Source organism: Haliotis rufescens, unplaced genomic scaffold (assembly GCF_023055435.1).
Source record: "Haliotis rufescens isolate VD_foot unplaced genomic scaffold, xgHalRufe1.0.p SCAF_10, whole genome shotgun sequence".
NCBI classification, from domain to species: domain Eukaryota; kingdom Metazoa; phylum Mollusca; class Gastropoda; order Lepetellida; family Haliotidae; genus Haliotis; species Haliotis rufescens.
In genome coordinates this window covers 23,404,339-23,428,652 of record NW_025963780.1, presented here as the reverse complement: position 1 = coordinate 23,428,652, position 24,314 = coordinate 23,404,339, and the positions used below count along the sequence as shown (strand labels likewise).

At 41.8% G+C, this 24,314-nt stretch overlaps 1 protein-coding gene across 2 annotated transcripts in view; it reads left to right on the top strand.

Annotated features, from left to right (window-relative positions):
* LOC124130865 (coiled-coil domain-containing protein 93-like) overlaps positions 1-24,314 on the top strand; it is a 62,063-nt gene that overhangs the window by 23,407 nt on the left and 14,342 nt on the right. The window contains exons 6-12 of one of the 2 annotated variants that reach the window (XM_048388361.1): positions 4,880-4,936; positions 6,407-6,504; positions 13,372-13,408; positions 14,170-14,265; positions 15,549-15,599; positions 19,684-19,770; positions 22,468-22,584. In XM_048388361.1, the coding sequence (XP_048244318.1) occupies positions 4,880-4,936; positions 6,407-6,504; positions 13,372-13,408; positions 14,170-14,265; positions 15,549-15,599; positions 19,684-19,770; positions 22,468-22,584 (543 nt within the window). The remainder of the gene's footprint in view (positions 1-4,879; positions 4,937-6,406; positions 6,505-13,371; positions 13,409-14,169; positions 14,266-15,548; positions 15,600-19,683; positions 19,771-22,467; positions 22,585-24,314) is intronic. The other variant, XM_048388362.1, reaches the window with a different exon arrangement.

The following is a 24,314-nucleotide window of genomic DNA, read 5'->3' as shown; positions in this document are numbered from 1 at the left end:
GATCACTTTCTGGTTTCCCTCTTGCTGGAATCAGGCCATGACTTGATTTGTTGGTTATGAATAGCAACTACACAGTACAGCCACCATTTTGTTTTCCTCTTAGCTGTTGTCAGTATAAGGCTACTTCATTTTTTGACAAACTTTAGTTTGGGTAGGTCTGACTGAGTGAATGAGTGAGTGAGTGAGTGAGTGAGTTGTGGTGAAACACCAAGAAATAAAATGAGGGTGAATCTGAAATTCAAACACAATATCATAGGTTTCTGGCAGGCCCTAGGGTATGCGCCTCTGCACAGCAAATTGTGGTCCCTTAGATGACTGGGACATCCATGCTAAAAAACATGAAAAAATAAATGCCTTTGGTATTTTAACAGTGTTAGTTGATTCTGTGAGGAAAACTATGTGCCAGACAGGGTTAAGAAGTATGTTAGAAATTCAGCCAGCTAAGGGTTAAAGTGTAGGATTTTTTACAAGAATATATATGTATTTACTTCTATCACAGGGGCGGTGGGGTAGTCTTTGTGGTTAAAGTGTTCACTCGTCATGCCGAAGATCCAGGTTTATGTTATATATGTTATGGAATGCATTGATCAATTATTATTAAAGTAATTATACATTTTATGGAAGAAAATGATACCTGTTTGATTTGTGTCTTTTGTACTAATCCATCTAACCTAATGAAAGAAAGCAATTCTGATTGTGGATTTTGACTTTGTACAGTCAAATATTGTCAACCAATAAATAAAAAAATATTACCTAGCACTGTTTCTGGAATTACTGCAATTGACGTAATAAGCGCCCAGGGCACTCTCAAAGTTAGAAATAGGGGGCTCTTATTAGAACAAATTTTGGTGAGATGAAAAACAGTTGAAAGATCGTAAATTTCGTGGTTTGTGCTGACAGCCTGAAATTATACAAAAGAAAAGTCTGTGCGTATTATACACGACAGATATATTTTCCAGAATTTAATTGCCCATAATTAAGGGTGCATATAACAAACGAGAGCGTATTTTACACAAATAAATAAGTCTTGTGTTCATTAATCAATGAGAAGGGGTGCCAATTGGTATTGTTCACTAGCCAATATATTAGCAAATATCGCCATGGGCACTTATTAGAGCGGGGCGCTTATTACGTTGAACGTTGAACAAAAATTCACTGTAGCCTCATTTCTATTTCATAGTCACAGTTATGTAAAGGATATGAGACTGGCCCAAGGATTAAAGTTGTTGATGAGTGACTGGCCCCATGTTGAGGAAACAATGTTGGGCTATATTTAACGGTTACGCTGTCAACATGACATCTCAGTTTGTAACGTTCTGTTTCCTCAAGTCACATCAGGGTCGACAAAGTAGTGCAACTTTTTCTTTTGAGAAGCCGGCCCCATGTCAGATCTAGAGATGTATGAAGCCTCTATATATTTGTGATGATTGGAGCTTAGGCTGGGACGGGCACCTCGGATACTCGGGTCAGTTGGGTCTTGTAGAACCCGGGTCAGCATTAGAAACTAACACTTTTAGTCCACTAGTCCTTATAATGATAACATATAGCAAAACCATTAATAATGGCAAATTTCTACTAGTCCTTATGATACCTCAACTACTGGGCAGTTTGGCAAGGACTATAGGACCAATGCCAATTTCTAACAGTGCGGGTACCCACAGAACTACCTTGCCCTGTGGTTAGTCACATGATATATATTGGTTAATGACAATAACAATAAAACTCCATAGTTACACTACAAGTCGCTAATGTTGGCATTAATTTTTGACTGTTATATGTTTGAGTAAAGATAAGGCTTCAGTTACAGTAAACTACGGGGACTACTATTTTAGTTCGTTATAACCGTAGTTCGTTATAAGCACATATACAGCATAATTGTCGGGACCAAAAATGTAAGTTTGTTATATCCGTCATTTCGTTATAAGCGTGTTCGTTATAACTGTAGTTTACTGTAACTTCAGTGTATCAGAACGTTTTATACACACATCTGAAGAGATTTGGACAGGGCTCCAGTAAAACAATTTAAATTGGACATTTTCTACTCAACCCTTAAGACTTTCAACAGATAGCCATGTTGGGACAGGTACCTGGGTAGTAAATTTGGACTCATTCAGTATGCCAACTGTTGTAAATGTAGCTGTAGGCATTGTTCAGATAAACTTGATAAAGTGTATGTGGTTTTAGATTTACAGCATTTAATGAACATTCAATGCTAGGAAATTATTTTTGGAACCAATGGCATTATCAGTCATTTTCTCTCTCTCTCTCTCTCTCTCTCGCTCATTATCAGTCATTTTCTCTCTCTCTCTCTCTCTCTCGCTCTCTCTCTCTCTCTCTCTCTCTCTCTCTCTCTCTCTCTCTCTCTCTCTCTCTCTCTCTCCCTCCCTCCCTCTCTCTCTCTTTTTCAAGATCTGTACGCCAGCAACAGATTTTTTATGCCCGTTTCCCAAGGTTCATGGAAAGTATGTTCGAAACATAAAAATGTTGATAAATGTTGTTTTAGGTTTCTTTTTTCAATTTATTAATTTGATAAAACATGCTCCTCAGTTTTATCCTGCAGATGCAAGTTTTAAATATCATAAAAACCCTTGGACATGTGTTTTCCTACACGTACAAAATACATTTACATCATATATATTTTTATCTAAGAGTTACCTAATTGATACAATGTCATGATACAATGTCATAATACAATGTCATGATACAATGGATGATATCACATGCTTCCGTGATCACTGAAATCATCGGTTCGCAGAATGTTGGGAATAACAACCTAAATCAAAGTTATGATAAATATTGATCAACTTTAAAATTAAAAAGCATCCATTTTGCCAAGCCAAATGACACGTTTCTCAAGTTTGTATGTGTCTATGTGTTTACTGGTTGGAGTGAGTGAGTAAGTTGGGTTTTACACCGCTTTGGGCAGTATTCCAGTCATGTCACAGCGTGTCAGATTACTTTGGGAAGAAAGTTCGAAGTGATGCAGGTATTAGATGTTTACCACTCTGGTGAAACCCACGAGCATGGGTATGGTGCTGACAAACCTAGAAACATAATCGGGGTGAACCGGGATTCAAACCCATAATCATAGATTTCTGAAGTGCTCAAGGGACGCAACTCTGCTCAGCAAATTATGGCGCCTTAGACGACTCGGACACCCATACTTCCTTACTGACAGGAACTTTGCTCCCCAGAACTCTATTCCCCCATGAAGTTCCGGGCTAGAACTGAAATTCAGCCCATGCTTGTAAGAGGTGACTGATGTGATTTTGATTGGTTGATGTCAGGTTCGGTGACTTGACTGATTGATTACATGTAATTATATCACAATTGCCCCTGAGAAGATCCAGGTTGGAGTTAGTCTGTGTGAGTGAGTGAGTGAGTTGGGTTTAACACTGCTTTTAACAGTATTCCAGTTATATCGCGGCGTGTCAGCTTAATGTGGGAGGAAAGCCCGAAGTGATGCAGGTCTCAGACATTTACCACTTCGGTGAAACCCACGAGCACGGGTATGGTGCTGACAAACCTAGAATAAACATAATCGGGGCGAAATGGGAATCGAACCCACAATCATAGGTTTCTGGCGTGCCCAAGGGACGCAACTCTGCACAGCGAATCACGGCGCCTTAGACGACTGGGCCACCTGTGCCCCCTAAATTACTCTATAGTAACCTTTATCATAAAAGGCGACTAACAAGATCGGGTGGTCAGACTCGCTGACTTGGTTGATGCATGTCATTGTATCCTAATTGCATTGATTGATGCTCATGATGTCAGTCACTGGATTGTCTGGCCCAGATTCAATTATTTACAGTCTGCTGTTGCATAGCTGGAATATTGCTGAAAACAACAAACAAACAAAACAAAAGTTGTAAGAGGCAGTTAAATTCAATCAGCTGGTCCGGTTCAGTGACCTGGTTGATTGCAAGTGATTGTACCCTGATGCTCATAATATCTACCCCTGGTTTGTCTGGCCACAGCTTGTTGTCACCACATTGCTGCAATATTGCTGGCAGCAGCGTTGTACAACAAAGAAAGTATTGATGCAGGAAATGCTACAGAGCTCCAGATAACTTTTTGAGCAATTGAGTTTTTACTCTAGGGTTTCTATTTTAATTGGGTTATTACATTTTTCATTGGGTAACCAATATTCTTTCACTCATCTATTCATCCCATTTTTCCCCAAATTAGTGAACATTTTAGGATTTAAAAAAGATGAAATGATGTATATAACCGTTCTAAATATATAGGCTAGACTCTGAAAGTAAATTAGCTTCTAATTGTGTTACGGAAATTAGCGCCTTTGTACGCATGCTGAAAAAGCTTCATTGGGTATTTATGCGTGCTGTTTTTATACATTTGAGCTTTTCATTTCATGCATGCGTTTCTGTACGCAAGTTAATTGAAAGTAATTGGGTTTTGAATATTTTGGAGGGGTATTTTACGCATTTTTATGTATTTTATATGCTGTGTGTCTGTAGTTCTGATTACATACAGGCATAAGACATAACCCTGGAGTTGAAGCTAGGGAGAGAGCATGGGATGCTCAGGAAATCCCTTTCGCCAGGCAGAGTTGCATCCCTTAGGTGTGCCAGGATCCATTGATTTTGGGTCTTAATCCCAGATTCACCCTGATGATAGTCCCGTGTTTGTCAGCATGCATGCTTGACGGTTTCACCAAAGTTAGACCTGCATCACTTCGGGCTTTCCTCACTCATCAAGCTAACACACTGTGATATGACTGGAATACTGTTCAAAGCAGCGTATTGTTGTAATATTCTTAATCTTTCTTTCTTATTCTTGAATGAAGAGATACAATACATCCAAGCCACTTTAATGCTTGAACAACATCCGTATGATAAATCTTTTTTTTTTGCAGGATCAAGCATTTGAAGAAGTTAAACCCAGAGCTTTGTCGACAGTTGGGAGTGTGAAGGTGAGAAATTATACCCAGAGCTTTGTCAACAGTTGGGTGTGTGAAGGTGAGAAGTTATACCCAGAGCTTTGTCAACAGTTGGGGGTGTGAAGGTGAGAAGTTATACCCAGGGCTTTGTCAACAGTTGGGAGTGTGAATGGGAGAAGTTATGCCCAGAGCTTTGTCAACAGTTGGGAGTGTGAAGGTGAGAAATTATACCCAGAGCTTTGTCAACAGTTGGGTGTGTGAAGGTGAGAAGTGATACCCAGGGTTTTGTCAACAATTGGGGATGTGAAGGTGAGAAGTTATACCCAGAGCTTTGTCAACAATTGGGGATGTGAAGGTGAGAAGTTATGCCCAGAGCTTTGTCAACAGTTGGGGATGTGAAGGTGAGAAGTTATACCCAGAGCTTTGTCAACAGTTGGGGGTGTGAAGGTGAGAAGTTATCCCCAGAGCTTTGTCAACAGTTGGGGGTGTGAAGGGTGAGAAGTTATACCCAGAGCTTTGTCAACAGTTGGGGATGTGAAGGTGAGAAGTTATACCCAGAGCTTTGTCAACAGTTGGGGGTGTGAAGGTGAGAAGTTATACCCAGGGCTTTGTCAACAGTTGGGATCATGAAGGTGAGAAGTTATACCCAGAGCTTTGTCAACAGTTGGGGGTGTGAAGGTGAGAAGTTATACCCAGAGCTTTGTCAACAGTTGGGGGTGTGAGGGTGAGAAGTTATCCCCAGAGCTTTGTCAACAGTTGGGGGTGTGAAGGTGAGAAGTTATACCCAGAGCTTTGTCAACAGTTGGGGGTGTGAAGGTGAGAAGTTATACCCAGGGCTTTGTCAACAATTGGGATGTGAAGGTGAGAAGTTATACCCAGAGCTTTGTCAACAGGTGGGATCGTGAAGGTGAGAAGTTAAACGCAGGGCTTTGTCAACAGTTGGGGATGTGAAGGTGAGAAGTTGTAGCCAGAGCTTTGTCAACAGTTGGGTGTGTGAAGGTGAGAAGTTATCCCCAGAGCTTTGTCAACAGTTGGGGGTGTGAAGGTGAGAAGTTATACCCAGAGCTTTGTCAACAGTTGGGGGTGTGAAGGTGAGAAGTTGTAGCCAGGGCTTTGTCAACAGTTGGGGATGTGAAGGTGAGAAGTTATCCCCAGAGCTTTGTCAACTGTTGGGAGTGTGAAGGTGAGAAGTTATACCCAGGGCTTTGTCAACAGTTGGGGATGTGAAGGTGAGAAGTTATACCCAGGGCTTTGTCAACAGCCTGAAATGTTTATATACGAGAGATATATTTTTCAAGGATTTAATTGCCCATAATTAAGGGTGCATATAACATATATAAATAAGTCTTGTGTACATTGATCAATTGGAAGAGGTGCTAATTGGGATTGTTCACTTGCCAATATATTAGCAAATATCACCAAGGATGCTTAGAGCGGGGCGCTTATTACGTCTAATACGGTATGTTATGTATGGCATTCGTGACTGGGTTCCTTTTGCTACAGGATGCCTACAAGCCCCAGCGGCAGTATCGACGCAGCGACACCGCCAAGCTTAGGGACGAGGAGACGAGGGTCCACTCGACGCTGTTGGAGTATGGGAGGTAAGGATAGAATTATTTTTTGTTTAACACCGAACTATTCAAGCTATATGACAGTGGTCTGTAAATAATCACGTTCTCACTTCTGTCATCTCAATCTGTTTAATATCATTCTAGTTACTGTAAGTTGGGATTTAATCCTATAGCATTATTCCACTGGGGTAGTTGCCATATTTAACAGGTCATTTTGGAAAAGCAGTTTATTATTGTCATAATTGAGATTGGGGCATCAGGGACCTTAAACAGTTACCTTAGCGTATTGCCATTCCGTGTCGTCATGGTCAATGTAAGTCATTACTCTACAACTCACTGGGTCCGGAGAGGCTCACTAAGTAAATGAGTGAGGGGTCTGACAACCATTTCTCCTAACTGTTCCCATAAGCATTCATGTACTGGCAACCCGTGAAGATCTGGGGTAGAAGAGATCTCCAGCAACCCATGCTTGCCGTAAAAGGCGGCTATGCTTGTCGTAACAGGCGACTAACAGGATCGGGTGGTCAAGCTCGCTGACTTCGTTAATGCATGGCATCGATCCGAATTGCGAACATGCTCATGTTGTCAATCACTAGATTATCTGGTCCAGACTCGATTATTTACAATACACAATGACATGCATCAACCAAGTCAGCGAGCCTGACCACCCGATCCCATTAGTCGCCTCTTACGACAAGCATAGTCGCCTTTTACGGCAAAAATGGGTTGCTGGAGACCTATTCTCTTCCCTTACTTTCCTGGTAAAACATTTGAACTTCGGCATGTATGTTTCTCCTTATCATGTCTTTTATATTTTGTTTAAATCATTTGAGTTTAATGACGAAACTATTTGAATAACAGCACTGACAGCAACTATTGAAAGTGTTTGTATATTTTGTCATAATGCTGACATATTAAACTGCTGACTACATACCAAGGTGAGCTACAGTGTCGTGAAACTATTTTCTTCTACCCATCAAAGCCCTATCTGAGGTAGAAGTTGAAAGATAAATAGTAGGTTAGAAAATAACACAATTATTCAATTGAAATCATGATAAAAATTTGTATGGATTTTATGAAAATCAAACATTTTGAATAAGCATTGTACTCCAAAAATTACGCTAAGGAATGGTTTATTTTGTAGTTCACTCCAGGAGAGAAAATCCCACCCTTTGCAGGCCTATGTTTACATCATACAGTTCTTTGTTTGACCCAGTTATATATATAACGATTACACTGTAGTGTTGTAACTTTTTAGAAAAAAATATTCAACAGCTGGTTGACATTTTTGGATCCTGTGAACAGGTCACCATGACCTTAGGGATCTAACAGTTATTGGACCAGTTATTGAGGTGAGGTGAAATGGGGTTTAATGTCGCGTCTAAGATTATTGCACTTATATAGCGACGTGCATGTATGTGTGTGTGTGTTTGTGTGGCTGCTTGTACTAGTCCGGACTGATGCCGATTTATAGTGCTAGCACACTGAGATACCATGCCGCAGTTTAACATGAATACCCCACTCAGACACAGTATACTGACTCCGAGCCGACCAGTCCTTGCTTTAGCCCCTTAATGCCGAGTAGCCTTGTGGTTAAAGCGTTCGCTCGTCACGCCGAAGACCCGGGTTCGATTCCCGACATGGGTACAATGTGTGAAGCCCATTTCTGGCGTAAAACCATACTCACTCACTCACTCACTTAATGCCGAGCACCAGACAGGGTAACAATAAGTACCATCTTTTAACGTCTTTTGGTATGACGCGGTCGGGGATCGAACCCCGGACCTTCCGCTCTCCGTGCGGACGCTCTACCACAAGACCACGGAGGCGGTCTAATTTGACAAGCTTGGGAGAAGCATATTTCATGGGTCACATAGAGACATGATACATTTTTTTCTGGAAGGAACCAAACACATGTTCTTTTTCACAACACATACTCTTCTTATCATGTCTGCGCTTGAGAAAAAAAAGGTCATTCCCTTATGTACACTTCATAAATTAAATCAAATCAAATCAAATCAAATCAGTTCAGTTCAGTTCAGTTCAGTTCAGTTCAGTTCAGTTCAGTTCAGTTCAGTTCAGTTCAGTTCAGTTCAGTTCAGTTCAAATCAAATCAAATCAAATCAAATCATAGCCCACTGTCCACTTTGTAATTGCATAAATGTGCTTTGACCCTGATCTATATTACTATACCGGTCAAGGGATCAGTGTGCACATGATTTCATTCTCAGCTCCTAGGGGAGTATACAACCCAAGCAGCCTGTCAGGTACTAGAAGGTTAACAGTGATATTAGCTTCTTACCCTACCACTAAATAAAGGTGAAAAAAACACCCAAAAATATTTAAGGAAGAAAATAGGAACTGAATAAACAGAATAAATCAACAACCAAATAAATAAAATTAAAAATATAACAAACAAAAATCTTATCCTATCACTGTGTAGGCTTCAGGTGTTCTTGGATGTACAGTGTACAGTGCCTGGCCAAGAAACACTGAACCCTGACAAATGTAACTGTGATCATGTAAATATTTTGAAAATGTGTGCAATCTCATTAAAATCAGACCTCAGTTCTCGATATCGCTAAACAAAGATCTGAGGACATCCCATTAGGGGTCACGTCAGAACGACCTTTCATCCGACCAATCAGAGCATCACTTACCAGCCTGTGAAAGTGACAGTCGGAATGTGATGTCTAATAATGCTATCTCGATAACTTTAACTCTGAACGATAGGTATGGGTTTAACGACTGAATCCATACAATCTAGGACCGCCTCCGTGGTCTTGTGGTAGAGCGTCCGCCCGGAGAGCGGAAGGTCCATGGTTCGATCCCGGGCCGCGTCATACAAAAAGACGTTAAAAGATTGTACTTGTTGTTACCCTGTCTGGCGCTCGGCATTAAGGGGCTAAAACAAGGACTGGTCGGCTCGGAGTCAGTATACTGTGTCTGAGTGGGGTATTCATGTTAAACTGCGGCATGGTATCTCAGTGAGCTAGCACTATAAATCGGCATCAGTCCGGACTAGTACAAGCAGCCACACACACACATACACGTGCATGCACGTCGCTATATAAGTGCAATAATCTTGGACGCGACGTTAAACCCAATTTCACCTCACCTCACCATACAATCTAGACCATCTATTAGCCATCCCAGAATGTTCTTTTGTTCAGGTTTCAAATTTGTAAATGAAAATTTGCCAAAATATGTTCCGAAGCGGAGTCGCCAATTTGAAACTAGTGCCGTAAAGCTCGAGAAAGCTGCCTTCTGACTGGTCATTCCATTGGTCGGTCAAAGTTCAGGCAAGGTCGGTCTGAAGTGACCCGTAATGGGATGTCCTCAGATCTTTGTTTAGCGGGAGCGAGAACTAAGATCGGATTTTAATGAGATTGAAAATGTGTGTAGACTATATTTAGAGAATAACCTGCACTACTGGGCCATCTGTCACCTGGGTTTGCAACAAAGGATTTCCTTTCCTCTATTTGAGCATCTCGGTTGTCTTGTGGATAGAAAGTCTGCCAGGAGAGCGGATGGTCGGTGGTTCAATCCCCTGGTCGCATCGTACCAAAAGATTTTAAAAGGAGGTACTTGTTGTTACCCTGCCTGGTGGGGCTAAAACAAGTACTGTACAAGTATAATGTGCCTGACTGGAGTATCCATATAAAACTGCGACATGGTATCTCAGTGGGTGGGCACTAATTTGCCCAGACCAGTAAAAGCAGACACAGATATGCAGACACACACTCATGCATACAGACACACACAGAAGGGAACATGCACGCATGCACGGACACACGTACACACCCCTCATGCCTTAATAACAGGAGGGGGCAAAAATTGCTGTGTTTCCCCTCTGGATGCCGAGGTTTTTTTCTGACGCACATTTTCCTAAGATTGGAAAAGTGAAGGTTGTGCGAGAATTGCGCTCACGCGACACTGGATCTACCCCTGGCTATAAAATTACGCAGAGGTGGGGAATATTAAATTTCCTATTTGATGGTGTAAATTTAACTGCAAATATTAAACCGGTTTTAAAAAAATACACTTCTAAGTGTTGTCCGAGAATTTATTCTGCGGTGAAAAACAGTAAATTTCTTCGCTTTTTATCGTACACCGATAAAAGAATTGTGTGACAAATTTATTTATTTAGAATCTTTACGGAAACTGTGAGCGAACAAAATACTGCCTAATATCTGAACGACATAACTATATATCAAATGGAGTTATATGCGTATGTATAACGACATACATTCAATGCCAAAAAATAGCATGCCATAAATGACGAAAACTGATTTTTCTCTATGACGTCAAAAGGCGACAGAGAGGTTACACACGTACAAAGAAAAGGGGGCATAACTCCGCTATGCTTAGCACTAGTTTATTGTAACTCAGGTCAATTGGTGAGAATTAGCTGTGGGTAAGGACAATTTATTTTCGTGGTGTTTTGTTCACGAGGAACCAAACTATTCCAACACAAATATCATATTGAAACTGTATACTGTTTAGTTATTAAAAAACCCCATAAGAAATGATGAAATCGTACTTCATAAAAAAAGAGTTAATAGAGAAGTGGATGGCCCTATCTAACCTATAAGTCCTTAGATTCCAACATTCTCCTGATTGTGTAAGTCTAATTTGACAATTGTTGGACCATTATTAATGGAGCACTAGCCTTATCATCAAATGTAATGAAATACCCAAAAAATAACACCATTCCTTTTGACGTCATGGCTGGTGCCATGTCTTTGATAACGTCGGAGAAAGACGACACTGGTATTTTGATTAATACATATCTGCTATAATTTTCGTTCATGGTATGGAAAATCTTGATGTGTAAAACGGAATTTGACGCTTTTCGACACAACATAAAATGACTGCTTTCACCAAGTAAATAATGTCTTGAATATGTTAACAATTAGATAGTTTATTGTGTATCTTAATTGGACAAGACACGCACCTGTTTGGCATCAATTTACGTAATGAAATACCCACAAGAATATTTCAAAACAACCAAAATTATATTCAATATTGGACATATATTTGTTTATTATGTTATTATTTCTCTTCATCTTGTCTCAGAATTACACAATAAAAGATGAGAAGAAAGCTCTATTGGTATAGAATTATCAGGATAATCGTATAAGGTTGAACAAACGGGGTACCTGGCATGGGTTTTATTTTTATAGTTTTTACAATTCCTGGAGAAATAAAGTAAACAGTTTAATATCCTGTGTTCACAATATTGAAAAAAAAGAATGAACCCATTGATTATATTATGCAAAACGAGAGGAATAATTCGTAAATTGTTTGTGACAAACGCGCACCTGGCAAATCATTAGATATCACTGTTCTGTATATCAAACGACATAAAAAACCCGATTCAATTGAGAAATGTGTGCATATATTTTAACGAAACATATTATCCATTTTGTGAAAGTAATATATTCAGTTTTAGTTATAAAATAAAATGAAACGGCTATTCATGGACATTGGTTATATGAACTTATAATATTGACTATTACACATCCCAAGAAATATGTACATGCTGCAGTTACATTTACACTTCATCTTGTAACACTTGTCCAAAGGAAACAACAAAACAAACAAAAGAAAAGAAATATCGTATTTGACACTATAAACCTATACATTCTTATGTAAACAATGTTCAAACAAACAGATTATCAAAGGTTCGTTCATACATGGTGTGGCCTATATATACGTATGATATCATTTTGAACATTGACAAATATCCAAAGTGAAATTAATTGTGTGAAAAAGTGCAAAATCTACATCATAACTGAAATTGTAAACAGCGTGATACAATGATCGTGTGCACTCTCATTCAAGGACCTTCACCTCAAAGAAATTACCAAATATGTACAACAATGTTGACGTATGACATCACTACCGGTGACCGACTCTTTCAAAATGGCGTGTTCACTGTCATCAATAGGCGGGATTTTGCGAGGGGGCTTTCGTTGATTCAGGGATCGTATATACATAAATGTGACATGTAAGTAATCAGAAACATTCTGACAATCTATGTACTGTTATTTGTTGTTATATTTTTCATTGAAACCAACGGAAATAGTCAGAAATTCCAACAAATACCGTTGTCGTTGTGCGTGATTTTGCGTCAGTCATGGCGTCACACAGAACGATAACTTTGACAATTTTCTAAAACATTCGAAACAATTGTAGGGTTATCGGAGACGTTTTGGAATGATCATTGGTGATTTCATAAAAGACAGATACCCGTGATTACTTATATTCTATTTTTGAAATTCATTTCTCCGAGTAAATATCCGAAATTTAGATTTCAAAACATGCTGTAAACAACGCCGTGAGTGGTGAATTAGCAATGTGTAAAAAATGGCGATTTTTACAATGTACCTAATTTTCAGAGGTCATTTTCAGTACTTTTGCTTGGCCTAAAATTCCAGTGGATGATATCACAGAACAGGAACTTTCCCACCTTATTCAAAACTGGGAAGTGTATTTTAGTGGCTGATGTATTTTTATGTGACGGCCTCCGTGGTCTAGTGGTAGAGTGTCCACCCGGAGAGCAGAAGGTCCAGGGTTTGATTCCAGGCCACGTCATACCAAAAGACGTTAAAAGATGGTACTTGTTGTTACCCTGTCTGGTGCTTGGCATTAAGGCGCTAAAAAAATGGCTTGTTGCTCGGAGTCAGTATACTGTGTCTGAGTGGGGTATTCATGTTAAACTGCGGCATGGTATCTCAGTGTGCTAGCACTATAAATCGGCACCAGTCCGGACTAGTACAAGCAGCCACCCACACACACGTGCATGCATGTCGATATATAAGTGCAATCATTTTGGATGTGATGTTAAACCCCATTTCACCTCACCTGGTAATTATGTATTTTTCTCTGCAGGCGGTATGGTGTGAGCAAGACACCGAAGGAGGAACAGGTAAATAGACTGCAGCGTCAACAAATCTACAGGAAAGTGTAAAATGAATACTCTAATATTCCAGCTGTGTGACAGCACTAGATAATCAAGTCAACCAGACAATCCAGTGATTGACATCATCATGATCATGAGCATCGATCCACGCTATTGGGATTCGATGACAAGCATTAACCAATCAGCAAGCCTGACCACCCGATCCCGTTAGTCGCCTCTTGCGACAAGCATGGGTTGCTGAATACCAATTCTAACACATGGGTTTAACCAGAAAGTTACAGTCTCTGGTTGAACATTCTAGGAGTAACAGAGTTCGGAAATATTGGTTCAAACATTCTTTCTCTTGAAGTGTGAAAAGGCTTCCTCTGAACTCTTCACATCCTGTTGGTCAGGGAAAAGAAGAAATCCATGAAACTGGATCTTGTTTGGAACCACAGCTTTTACTGTTTTAAAATTGAAAATTACATGTATCTTTAGGTTATACAGTCTTATAGATCCAGATATATGAGAAAGCTACGTGATAAATTGCAAAGAACAATGATAATTTCATTGTTCTATCATGACGTCATTTCTGGAGATTCGAACATGCACTCGCAACTTGATGATGTATATTGGAAGATGTTATTTTTCTGAGGTGAGTGTCTTGTGAGTCGTTCCCCATAGATGTAGCTCAACGTGGATAAACGCAATGGCTGAATGTTAGATTCTTTTTATCCAGGGAAATGAAGTTGTGTATCTCAGTTGGTGTATTTGTGATTCTGTTGTAGGAAGATGAAAAAGCAGCCAAGAAAAAGGCAGTGGCTGCTGGTTTGTCTGGGCAACAAGTGCCTGAGTCTACTGAAGAGACACAGGAAGAGGAAGAGGTGAGAGGGAATTGTGGGAAAAGGAGAATTGTGGGTAATAGAACTGTCCCCAAGGATTTAGTGTCGGTCTACTGAGGAGACACAGGAAGAGGAAGAGGTGAGAGGGAATTGTGGGAAAAGGAGAATTGTGGGAAAAGGAGAATTGTGGGTAATAGAACTGTCCCCAAGGATTTAGTGTCAGTCTACTGAGGAGACACAGGAAGAGGAAGATTGAAAGGGAATTGTGGGAAAAGGAGAACTGTGGGAAATAGAACTGTCTCCAAGGATTTAGTGTCGGTCTACTGAGGAGACACAGGAAGAGGTGAGAGGGAATTCTGGGTAATAGAACTGTCTCCAAGGATTTAGTGTCGGTCTACTGAGAAGACACAGGAAGAGGAAGATTGAAAGGGAATTGTGTAGCAGACACAGGAAGACCATGGCTAGACTCCCATTTCTTTGTCTGTAATCAGTAGGTAATCACGGGCATGTAAACTCTGTATGCTCATCAAGACATACCCATGATGTACTCAACAATGAGTTTGATAGTAGCTATTTTGTCCTTTTTGTCACATTATCACCGAAAGGAGAAGAAAATCCAGTATTTAAACTGTGTATGATTTGATTAAGGCCCAAACACTAGTGTCATTTTTCATATCAAACTTCATCCAACAAAGCAACCTTTCCTCAATTTGGAAAACAAATCTGCTCAATAAAAGGAAATAATGTATATGCTCTGTACTTGCTATTACGATCAGTGCCAAATGAAATGTCCAAACATACCTACCGTATTCGACGTAATAAGCGCCCAGGGTGCTCACAAAATTAGAAATAGGGGGCTCTTATTTGAATATAATTTTGGTGAAAGAGTTGAAAGATCGTAAATTTCATGGTTTATGCTTTCAACCTAAAATGATACAAAAGTCAAGTCTGTGCGTATTATATTGTTACAGAATTTAATTGCCTGTAATTAAGGGTGTATATAACACACGAGTGCATTTACTACACGATTAAATAAGTCTTGTGTACATTGATCAATCAGAAGGGTGCTAATTGGGATTGTACACTAGTCAATATATGAGCAAATATCGCCGTGGGGGCTTATTAGAGCGGGGCGCTTATTATGTCGAATACGGTAATAGTAACTGCACATCTGAAAAATGTTTCTATCCTAAATATACACTGCACATGCAGGTAGTTCTTTTAAACCTTACTTATACTACATAACCTACACCGCACATTTAATTTAGTATATATAGGTGCTCATTTTTGTGTGACATCAAATGATATACATTTGAATTTTTCAGCGTCGAATCAAAATGCTGATGAGTGACATGTTGGCCACAGGAGCGCTAGAGGTATGTTACCATGGAAACGGATATTTATTAATAATAAAATAGCGTACAGCATGATGCTATTAGTAATGTTAGTGGTGTGCTGAACTTGCTGATGTCATATATTTGTTGGATATTGTACTGCAGTCGTAGATTGAAAAATGTAAAACTGAATGTCACATGGCCATATCATGAGATAAATATCCTAGTTAATTTCTTTGACAATGTATGGAAGAAGGTTCATTTTTCATTTTTGTAGTATTTATTATCTTATAGAAAATGGTGGGTGTTTAAATTTTGAATTTATTTTAAAATTGATTTTATTTATGATACTTTTAGATTTTGATCCCCTGATATGTAGATACTTCTTGACTAGTATAAGTAGACACCCATGCTGTGCTTGTGTACCAGACCAAGAGCAGATCATGCATGACACAAACTTCCAACTACTCACTGTTCTCTCTCTCACAGGCTAGCTTTGTTTGCTTGGTTGTTTGTTTGTTGTTGAACGCCGCTCTCAGCGATATTCCAGCTATAGCACGGCAGTCTGTTAGTAATCAGGACTGGGCCAGACAGTCCAGTGATTGACATCATGAGCATTGATGTGCGCAATTGGAACCAACGAAGTCAGCGAGCTTGACACCCAATCCCGTTAGTCGCCTGTTACGGCTCTCAGCGATATTCCAGCTATAGCACGGCAGTCTGTTAATAATCAGGACTGGGCCAGACAGTCCAGTGATTGACATCATGAGCATTGATATACGCAATTGGAACCAACGAAGTCAGCGAGCTTGACACCCAATCCCGTTAGTCGCCTGTTACGGCACGCATGGATTGCTGAAGACCTGTTCTCACCCGGATCTTCACTGCGGACAGACTGTTCCTGTTACAGTTTTCATTGGTCTTGAACCAAATGAATGATTCGTTGTTGATTGTTTTATTTAGTTGTTTTTTTGTTATATAATATTAAAGTATTATCTGAGTGATAACAATTACTGCCCAACTTAGAGATTTTGTTATGGTTCCTGCTTCACACAGAGATCATATTATTTCAGCTTTTCTCCGAGATCATAAAATAATGATCACTGCTTTACTCAGAGATTCTTATGTGGAATCACTGCTTTACTCAGAAATCCTAATATGGGATCACTGTTCTTCTCAGAGATCCTAATATTGGATCACTGCTTTACTCAGAGATCCTAATATTGGATCACTGTTCTTCTCAGAGATCCTAATATTGGATCACTGTTCTTCTCAGAGATCCTAATATTGGATCACTGTTCTTCTCAGAGATCCTAATACAGGATCACTGCTTTACTCAGAGATCCTGATATGGGATCACTTCTTTTCTCAGAGATCCTAATACAGGATCACTGCATCACTGGGTGGATGGTTGGGTGAATGCACATTTTGGGGGGAGTGTCATCTTTTGACTGGTGCTAATTCTCCGTTGTTGCAGAATGGAGATGTATGTGATGCTAAGAATGATCAGTTCAGGGAATGAAAGGTCACTAGTTATAGCTTAGTAGAGCCCTTGCACTGAATGATGCCTCATGGCTGTTCCTTGTGTCGTACCTGTTTCCCCATCATCACAGACCTTGTCCCTGTGTTGTACATACCTGTATCCCCCATCACCACAGACCTTGTACATACCTGTATCCCCCATCATCACAGACCTTGTGCATACCTGTCTCCCCCCATCATCACAGACCTTGTACATACCTGTATCCCCCATCACCACAGACCTGGTCCCTGTGTTGTACATACCTGTCTCCCCCATCACCACAGACCTTGTACATACCTGTATCCCCCATCACCACAGACCTGGTCCCTGTGTTGTACATACCTGTCTCGACCGCCTCCGTGGTCTTGTGGTAGAGCGTCCGCCCGGAGAGCGGAAGGTCCAGGGTTCGATCCCGGGCCGCGTCATACAAAAAGACGTTAAAAGATTGTACTTGTTGTTACCCTGTCTGGCGCTCGGCATTAAGGGGCTAAAACAAGGACTGGTCGGCTCGGAGTCAGTATACTGTGTCTGAGTGGGGTATTCATGTTAAACTGCGGCATGGTATCTCAGTGAGCTAGCACTATAAATCGGCATCAGTCCGGACTAGTACAAGCAGCCACACACACACATACACGTGCATGCACGTCGCTATATAAGTGCAATAATCTTGGACGCGACGTTAGACCCAATTTCACCTCACCTCACCTACATACCTGTCTCCCCCATCATCACAGACCTGGTCCCTGTGTTGTACATACCTGTCTCCCCCATCACCACAGACCTGGTCCCTGTGTTGTACATACCTGTCTCCCCCATCACCACAGACCTGGTCCCTGTGTTGTACATACCTGTATCCCCCATCATCACAGACCTGGTCCCTGTGTTGTACATACCTGTATCCCCCATCATCACAGACCTGGTCCCTGTGTTGTACATACCTGTCTCCCCCATCATCACAGACCTTGTCCCTGTGTTGTACATACCTGTATCCCCCATCATCACAGACCTGGTCCCTGTGTTGTACATACCTGTATCCCCCATCATCATAGACCTTGTCCTTGTGTTGTACATACCTGTATCCCCCATCACCACAGACCTTGTACATACCTGTATCCCCCATCATCACAGACCTTGTCCTTGTGTTGTACATACCTGTCTCCCCCATCACCACAGACCTGGTCCCTGTGTTGTACATACCTGTATCCCCCATCATCACAGACCTGGTCCCTGTGTTGTACATACCTGTCTCCCCCATCATCACAGACCTTGTCCTTGTGTTGTACATACCTGTCTCCCCCATCACCACAGACCTTGTCCCCGTGTTGTACATACCTGTATCCCCCATCATCACAGACCTTGTCCTTGTGTTGTACATACCTGTATCCCCCATCACCACAGACCTGGTCCCTGTGTTGTACATACCTGTCTCCCCCATCACCACAGACCTGGTCCCTGTGTTGTACATACCTGTCTCCCCCATCACCACAGACCTGGTCCCCGTGTTGTACATACCTGTCTCCCCCATCACCACAGACCTGGTCCCTGTGTTGTACATACCTGTCTCCCCCATCACCACAGACCTGGTCCCTGTGTTGTACATACCTGTCTCCCCCATCACCACAGACCTGGTCCCTGTGTTGTACATACCTGTATCCCCCATCATCACAGACCTGGTCCCTGTGTTGTACATACCTGTCTCCCCCATCACCACAGACCTGGTCCCTGTGTTGTACATACCTGTCTCCCCCATCACCACAGACCTGGTCCCTGTGTTGTACATACCTGTCTCCCCCATCATCACACACCTGGTCCCTGTGTTGTACATACCTGTATCCCCCATCATCACAGACCTGGTCCCTGTGTTGTACATACCTGTATCCCCCATCATCACAGACCTTGTACATACCTGTATCCCCCATCATCACAGACCTTGTGCATACCTGTATCCCCCATCATCACAGACCTGGTCCCTGTGTTGTACATACCTGTATCCCCCATCATCACAGACCTTGTACATACCTGTATCCCCCATCATCACAGACCTGGTCCCTGTGTTGTACATACCTGTCTCCCCCATCACCACAGACCTGGTCCCTGTGTTGTACATACCTGTATCCCCCATCATCACAGACCTGGTCCCTGTGTTGTACATACCTGTCTCCTCCATCATCACAGACCTGGTCCCTGTGTTGTACATACCTGTCTCCCCCATCACCACAGACCTGGTCCCTGTGTTGTACATACCTGTATCCCCCATCATCACAGACCTTGTACATACCTGTATCCCCCATCATCACAGACCTTGTACATACCTGTATCCCCCATCATCATAGACCTTGTCCTTGTGTTGTACATACCTGTCTCCCCCATCACCACAGACCTTGTCCCTGTGTTGTACATACCTGACTCCCCCATCATCACAGACCTTGTCCCTGTGTTGTACATACCTGTTTCCCCATCACCACAGACCTGGTCCCTGTGTCATACCCTGTGTTGTACGTACTTGCACCCCATCATATCCCATGATCCTTTGTTCCAGTATGTCCTGTGGCGCTTCCTGTATGAAGCACTGCATGGTTATCCCCCTTGTTTGACGTTGTTTAGGGCAAGTTAACGGCAGGTGCTGTTGGGTCCATCGTGGGCATGCAAGCAGGGGAGATTCAGCAGATCGCGTCCGAGTATGCCGAGAAAGTGAGTCTTTTTATTTTCATAGTTTCATTTGCATGCACTTTTATTTTCATTCTCTAATATTTATTGAAATTTGTTTTGACAATATAGTTTTAGACAATGTCCAAAGCTTGTCTGCTGAACTTTTTTATCTCCCATTCTTGCTTTCTATTTCTTACAATTTGCATGATTTGAATGTTTTATCATAAATATTGCACCTTTATTGCATATGGAATATGTTGTATATGCTTTGTTGGTTAAACAGCTTTCTTTCAGCCCCTAAGGGTGAGTATGGTACAATGGTGATCTAATGAACAGGATGTTTCTTGTTTGTTTGTCATTTAATATCACAGTCAGCAATTGGCCAACTATATGATGAATGAAGTCTTTAAACGGCGTTAAGAAGTTGGGAGAACATGATCATGAATACATGACACTTTTTATGGATAGCAACTTCTTTTATTCGTTGTCTCGCTGTTTCAGAGCTACTTCTTGTTCCTTCATCATGACAATCATTCATCCGTTGAAGGAGTGAGTGAGTGAGTTGGGTTTGACGCCGCTTTTAACATTATTCCAGTTATATCACGGCGTGTCAGCTTAATGTGGGAGGAAAGCCCGAAGTGATTCAGGTCTCAGACATTTATCACTTTGGTGAAACCCATGAGCACGGGTATGGTGCTGACAAACCTAGAAACATAATCGCGGTGAACCGGGATTGGAACCCACAATCATAGGTTTCTGGCGTGCCCAAGGGACACAGCTATGCACAGCGAATCGCGTCACCTTAGATGACTTGGCCACTTATGCCCCCTCCATTGAAGGAGCAAGAAGTAGCTCAGAAACATTGTGACAAAGAATAAAAGAAGTTGCTATCCATAAAAAGTGTCATGTATTTATGATAAAAAGTCTGTAAATAATTGAGTCTGGACAAGACAAACTATAGTCCTTCACCATGACTGTGGAATATATGTATTTTAGGAAACCATAACCAATTTTTTAAGAAGCAAGTCTAGCCAGCTCTATTCCACAGCATCCGTAGAAATGTGTTGTACAATGAAAAATTTCCTAGACTATATGTTAGTCTAAAGAGAGACCAGTGTGTGATATTATGGGCAACATCCTGTGCCATCAAAGTATGATGGTAGTACCATCGTACTCACCCACTCTGCCAAGCCAGACATGACACTGATTCTTCATGGGGACTGATTCCATGATGCGGGTTCTCAGTGACAAGACGGCACTGATGACATCCTGCATGAAGTTGGATGGGGATTGTTGCATGCTGGGATGAGATGGGATGGGTGGGGTGATGGTGTTGGCGTGCAAGGGGAGCTTGTGTGGAGTGAGGTGCTAGCAGTCAATGCACGGGGGTTGGTGTGAGGCAGGGATGCACAGGGGTGGGCGTGGGTGGTATAACGCCATCTTCCCGAGGCAAGGGAGTTTACTGACTGGTCAGTAAGGGGGGCATAGAAGGGACATAACTCCTAATAGCCACTGGTGGAGCTACGATCGAGCCCAGAAATTCCAGCCTAGTTCGGCAAGGGTGGAAACTGGCTTTTTTAAAGTCTGTTAACTCCCTTGCCTCGGGAAAGTGACTCAAGGTGGGGTGGGAAGGGTGGAGTTTGTACTGTGTGAGTTGTATGGTGATCATGCTGCATTTCTGCAAGTCTCAATTACTCTGTGAAATTTTGCATCAAATGCATGCCTATTGACATAAAAATATCTAGACATTTCAGAATTATTCTACCATTTATATAAATTTACATGAAACATGAAGGTGTTTGTTCATGCTATGGCAGGGGGAAAAGAGGAGTTGGTTGAAACTACTTGTTTACAAAGCAGATTTAAGCATAAGCTGACCTTTACTATCATTAGATAAGAAATGCGTGATTGCATGTCTGTTGAGTGTGTTGTACATGGGAGCAATGATTTAACAAATGTTATATTTGGGATAACACTTTCTTAGTAAAGTACAGATTCTTGTACTTTTTTGGGTTGAGTCCCGTCCGGGATTCGAACCCACGCCTGCCAGGGTGAGGCACCTAATAGCCAGCACACAAAGTCAGCGATCTAACCCACTCAGCCACCGAGGCTTCCACAGAAATGAAAGTCCGACAACTAGTAGTCAAGATCACATACTTTGAGTACCCCCCTGACAAGTAGTATTCGGTGCAATGATTGCAGATTTGACAACAATGCGCACTCAACAGTATACCAGCTCTATGATGGCAGTCTGTTAGTAACTGAGTCTGGACAAGACAATGCAGTTATTCACATCAGGAGCATCGATTGACGCAATGGGATACAATGACATGCATCAACCAAGTCAGAGAGCCTGACCACCAGATCCTGTTAGTTCCCTCTTACGACAAGCACAGTAGTAGACATTTACGGCAAGCGTGGGTTGCTGAAGACCTATTCTTTACCCGGATCTTCATGGGTCTCACACATTGTACTCCTGTGGGGAATTGAACCCAGGCTTGGACGTGATGAGCCAACGCTATTGCCACTAGGCTACCCCACTGCTAAATTAAATTAACAATGATGAAAACATAAATGCAGAACCTTTAGCGCCAGACAGCAAACGAGTTGTATACTCCCCAGGAAGCTGAGAATGCAGATGGAATGTACTCTGGTCTGTTGATTAGGGTAGTGATCATATGTTCATGCACTGAGTGGAATTAGTGCTATATTATTTACATTATCTTGTCCAATTTTCAGCAAGCTGAGATTGAACAGATCGAGAAGACGGAGCGTGTAGGTGGCGCTCAACAACACAAACGAGTCACCACTGCTCTCCGGAAACAGATTGAACAACAGAAGACCAAACTGGAAGAGGTATGGTAAACTGGTCTTACAGTTCGTACGCGTTGCTCTCTCTGCACTTATCGCAGATATCTTTAGTAGACAGGATACGAGTCTGTGGCTGCTAGAATGAATCTGTTCCCTAGCAGAGTGTGTTTGTTACACTAAGAGTCAACTCAGATATTCATGAGTACTTATGGGGTTTGTATGCACGTCATTCTCCATTACCATGAATATGGCTGCTGTTTGGTGTAGTGGTGATTAGGGCTGGAATGAGTCCAAATTTCCTACCAGGGTACCTACCCCCGGTCTCAAGTGATAGGTACAAACTGTCTGATTGGGAAAAGTTTGACTTAGCCCTGGCAAAATATGATAAGATTTTAGAAGTTGAAGTTAACCAAAGTTTTATCTTTATTCAAACATATAATGGTCAGAAAGAATGGATGCATAGTCAAAAAGAAATGTGAACATTAGTGACTTGTAGCTTAACCATAGAGTTTGAGATGATTTTTGTTATTAAACAATATATCACGTGACTAACAACGGGTCTGGGTAGTCCTGTGGGTACCGGTGTCCTACTCAGTACCCACTCAACTCGAGCACCCAAATTACCCGCCCCAGCCCTTGTAATGATATGTCTGACTAAGTTAGTAAGTCAGTTAAAAGTAGTGACGACACAGCATCCGTGTGTATTCATGATGGTGGAATGTAGTGAGCACAAATCTATGAACAGTGTTTCAGTTACATCGCGTATATTTGATGTGGGAGGAAAGACCAAACCGATACAGGTCTTAGACATGTACTTGGGGCACGGGTGGCCCAATTGTCTAAAGCGCCGCGATTCGTTATGCAGAGTTGCGTCCCTTGGGCACGCCAGAAACCTATGATTGTGGTTTCGAATCCCAGTTCACCCCAATTATGTTTCTAGGTTTGTCAGCACCATACACGTGCTCGTGGGTTTCACCGAAGTGGTAAACGTCTGAGACCTGCATCACTTCAGGCTTTCCTCCCACATTAAGCTGACATGCCGCGATAAAACTGGAATACTGTTAAAAGCGGTGTTAAACCCAACTCACTCACTCACTCACTCACTCACTCACTCACTCACTCACTCACTCACTCAGACATGTACTACTATGGTGAGACCCACAAGAATGGATATGATGATGAAAAAACTATGATTTAATAATCAGGGAAAATCTGCAGCGTTAGAAATTGGCACTAGTCCCGTAGTCCTTGCCAAACTGTCCAATGGTTAAGGTATCCTAAGGACCAGTAAAAATTGCCCTTTTTAGAGGTTTTGCTATATGTTATCATTATAAGGACTAGTATTGATCTGGGATTCAAACTCAAGATCATTGAATTTGGGTTCCTTTGATGACTGAGCCATGTGTCTGTGCTCCTCTCTCCCTCCCTGAACATGAAGTTGTCCTTGTTCTGTTTGGAGTTGATGACGTCTTCATGGTAACAGGACTGCCTCCATGGTCTAGTGGTAGAGCGTCCGCCTGATGAGCGGATGGCCCAGGGTTCGATCCCTGGCCGCATCATACCCAAAGACGGTAAAAGATGGTACTTGTTGTTACCCTGTCTGGCACTTGGCATTAAGGGGCTAAAACAAGGGCGGGTTGGCTCTGAGTCCGTATACTTTGTCTGAGTGGGGTATTCACGTTAAACTGCATGGTATCTCAGTGTGCCAACACTACAAATCGGCATCAGTCCGGACTAGTACAAGCAGACACACACACACATGCATGCACGTCGCT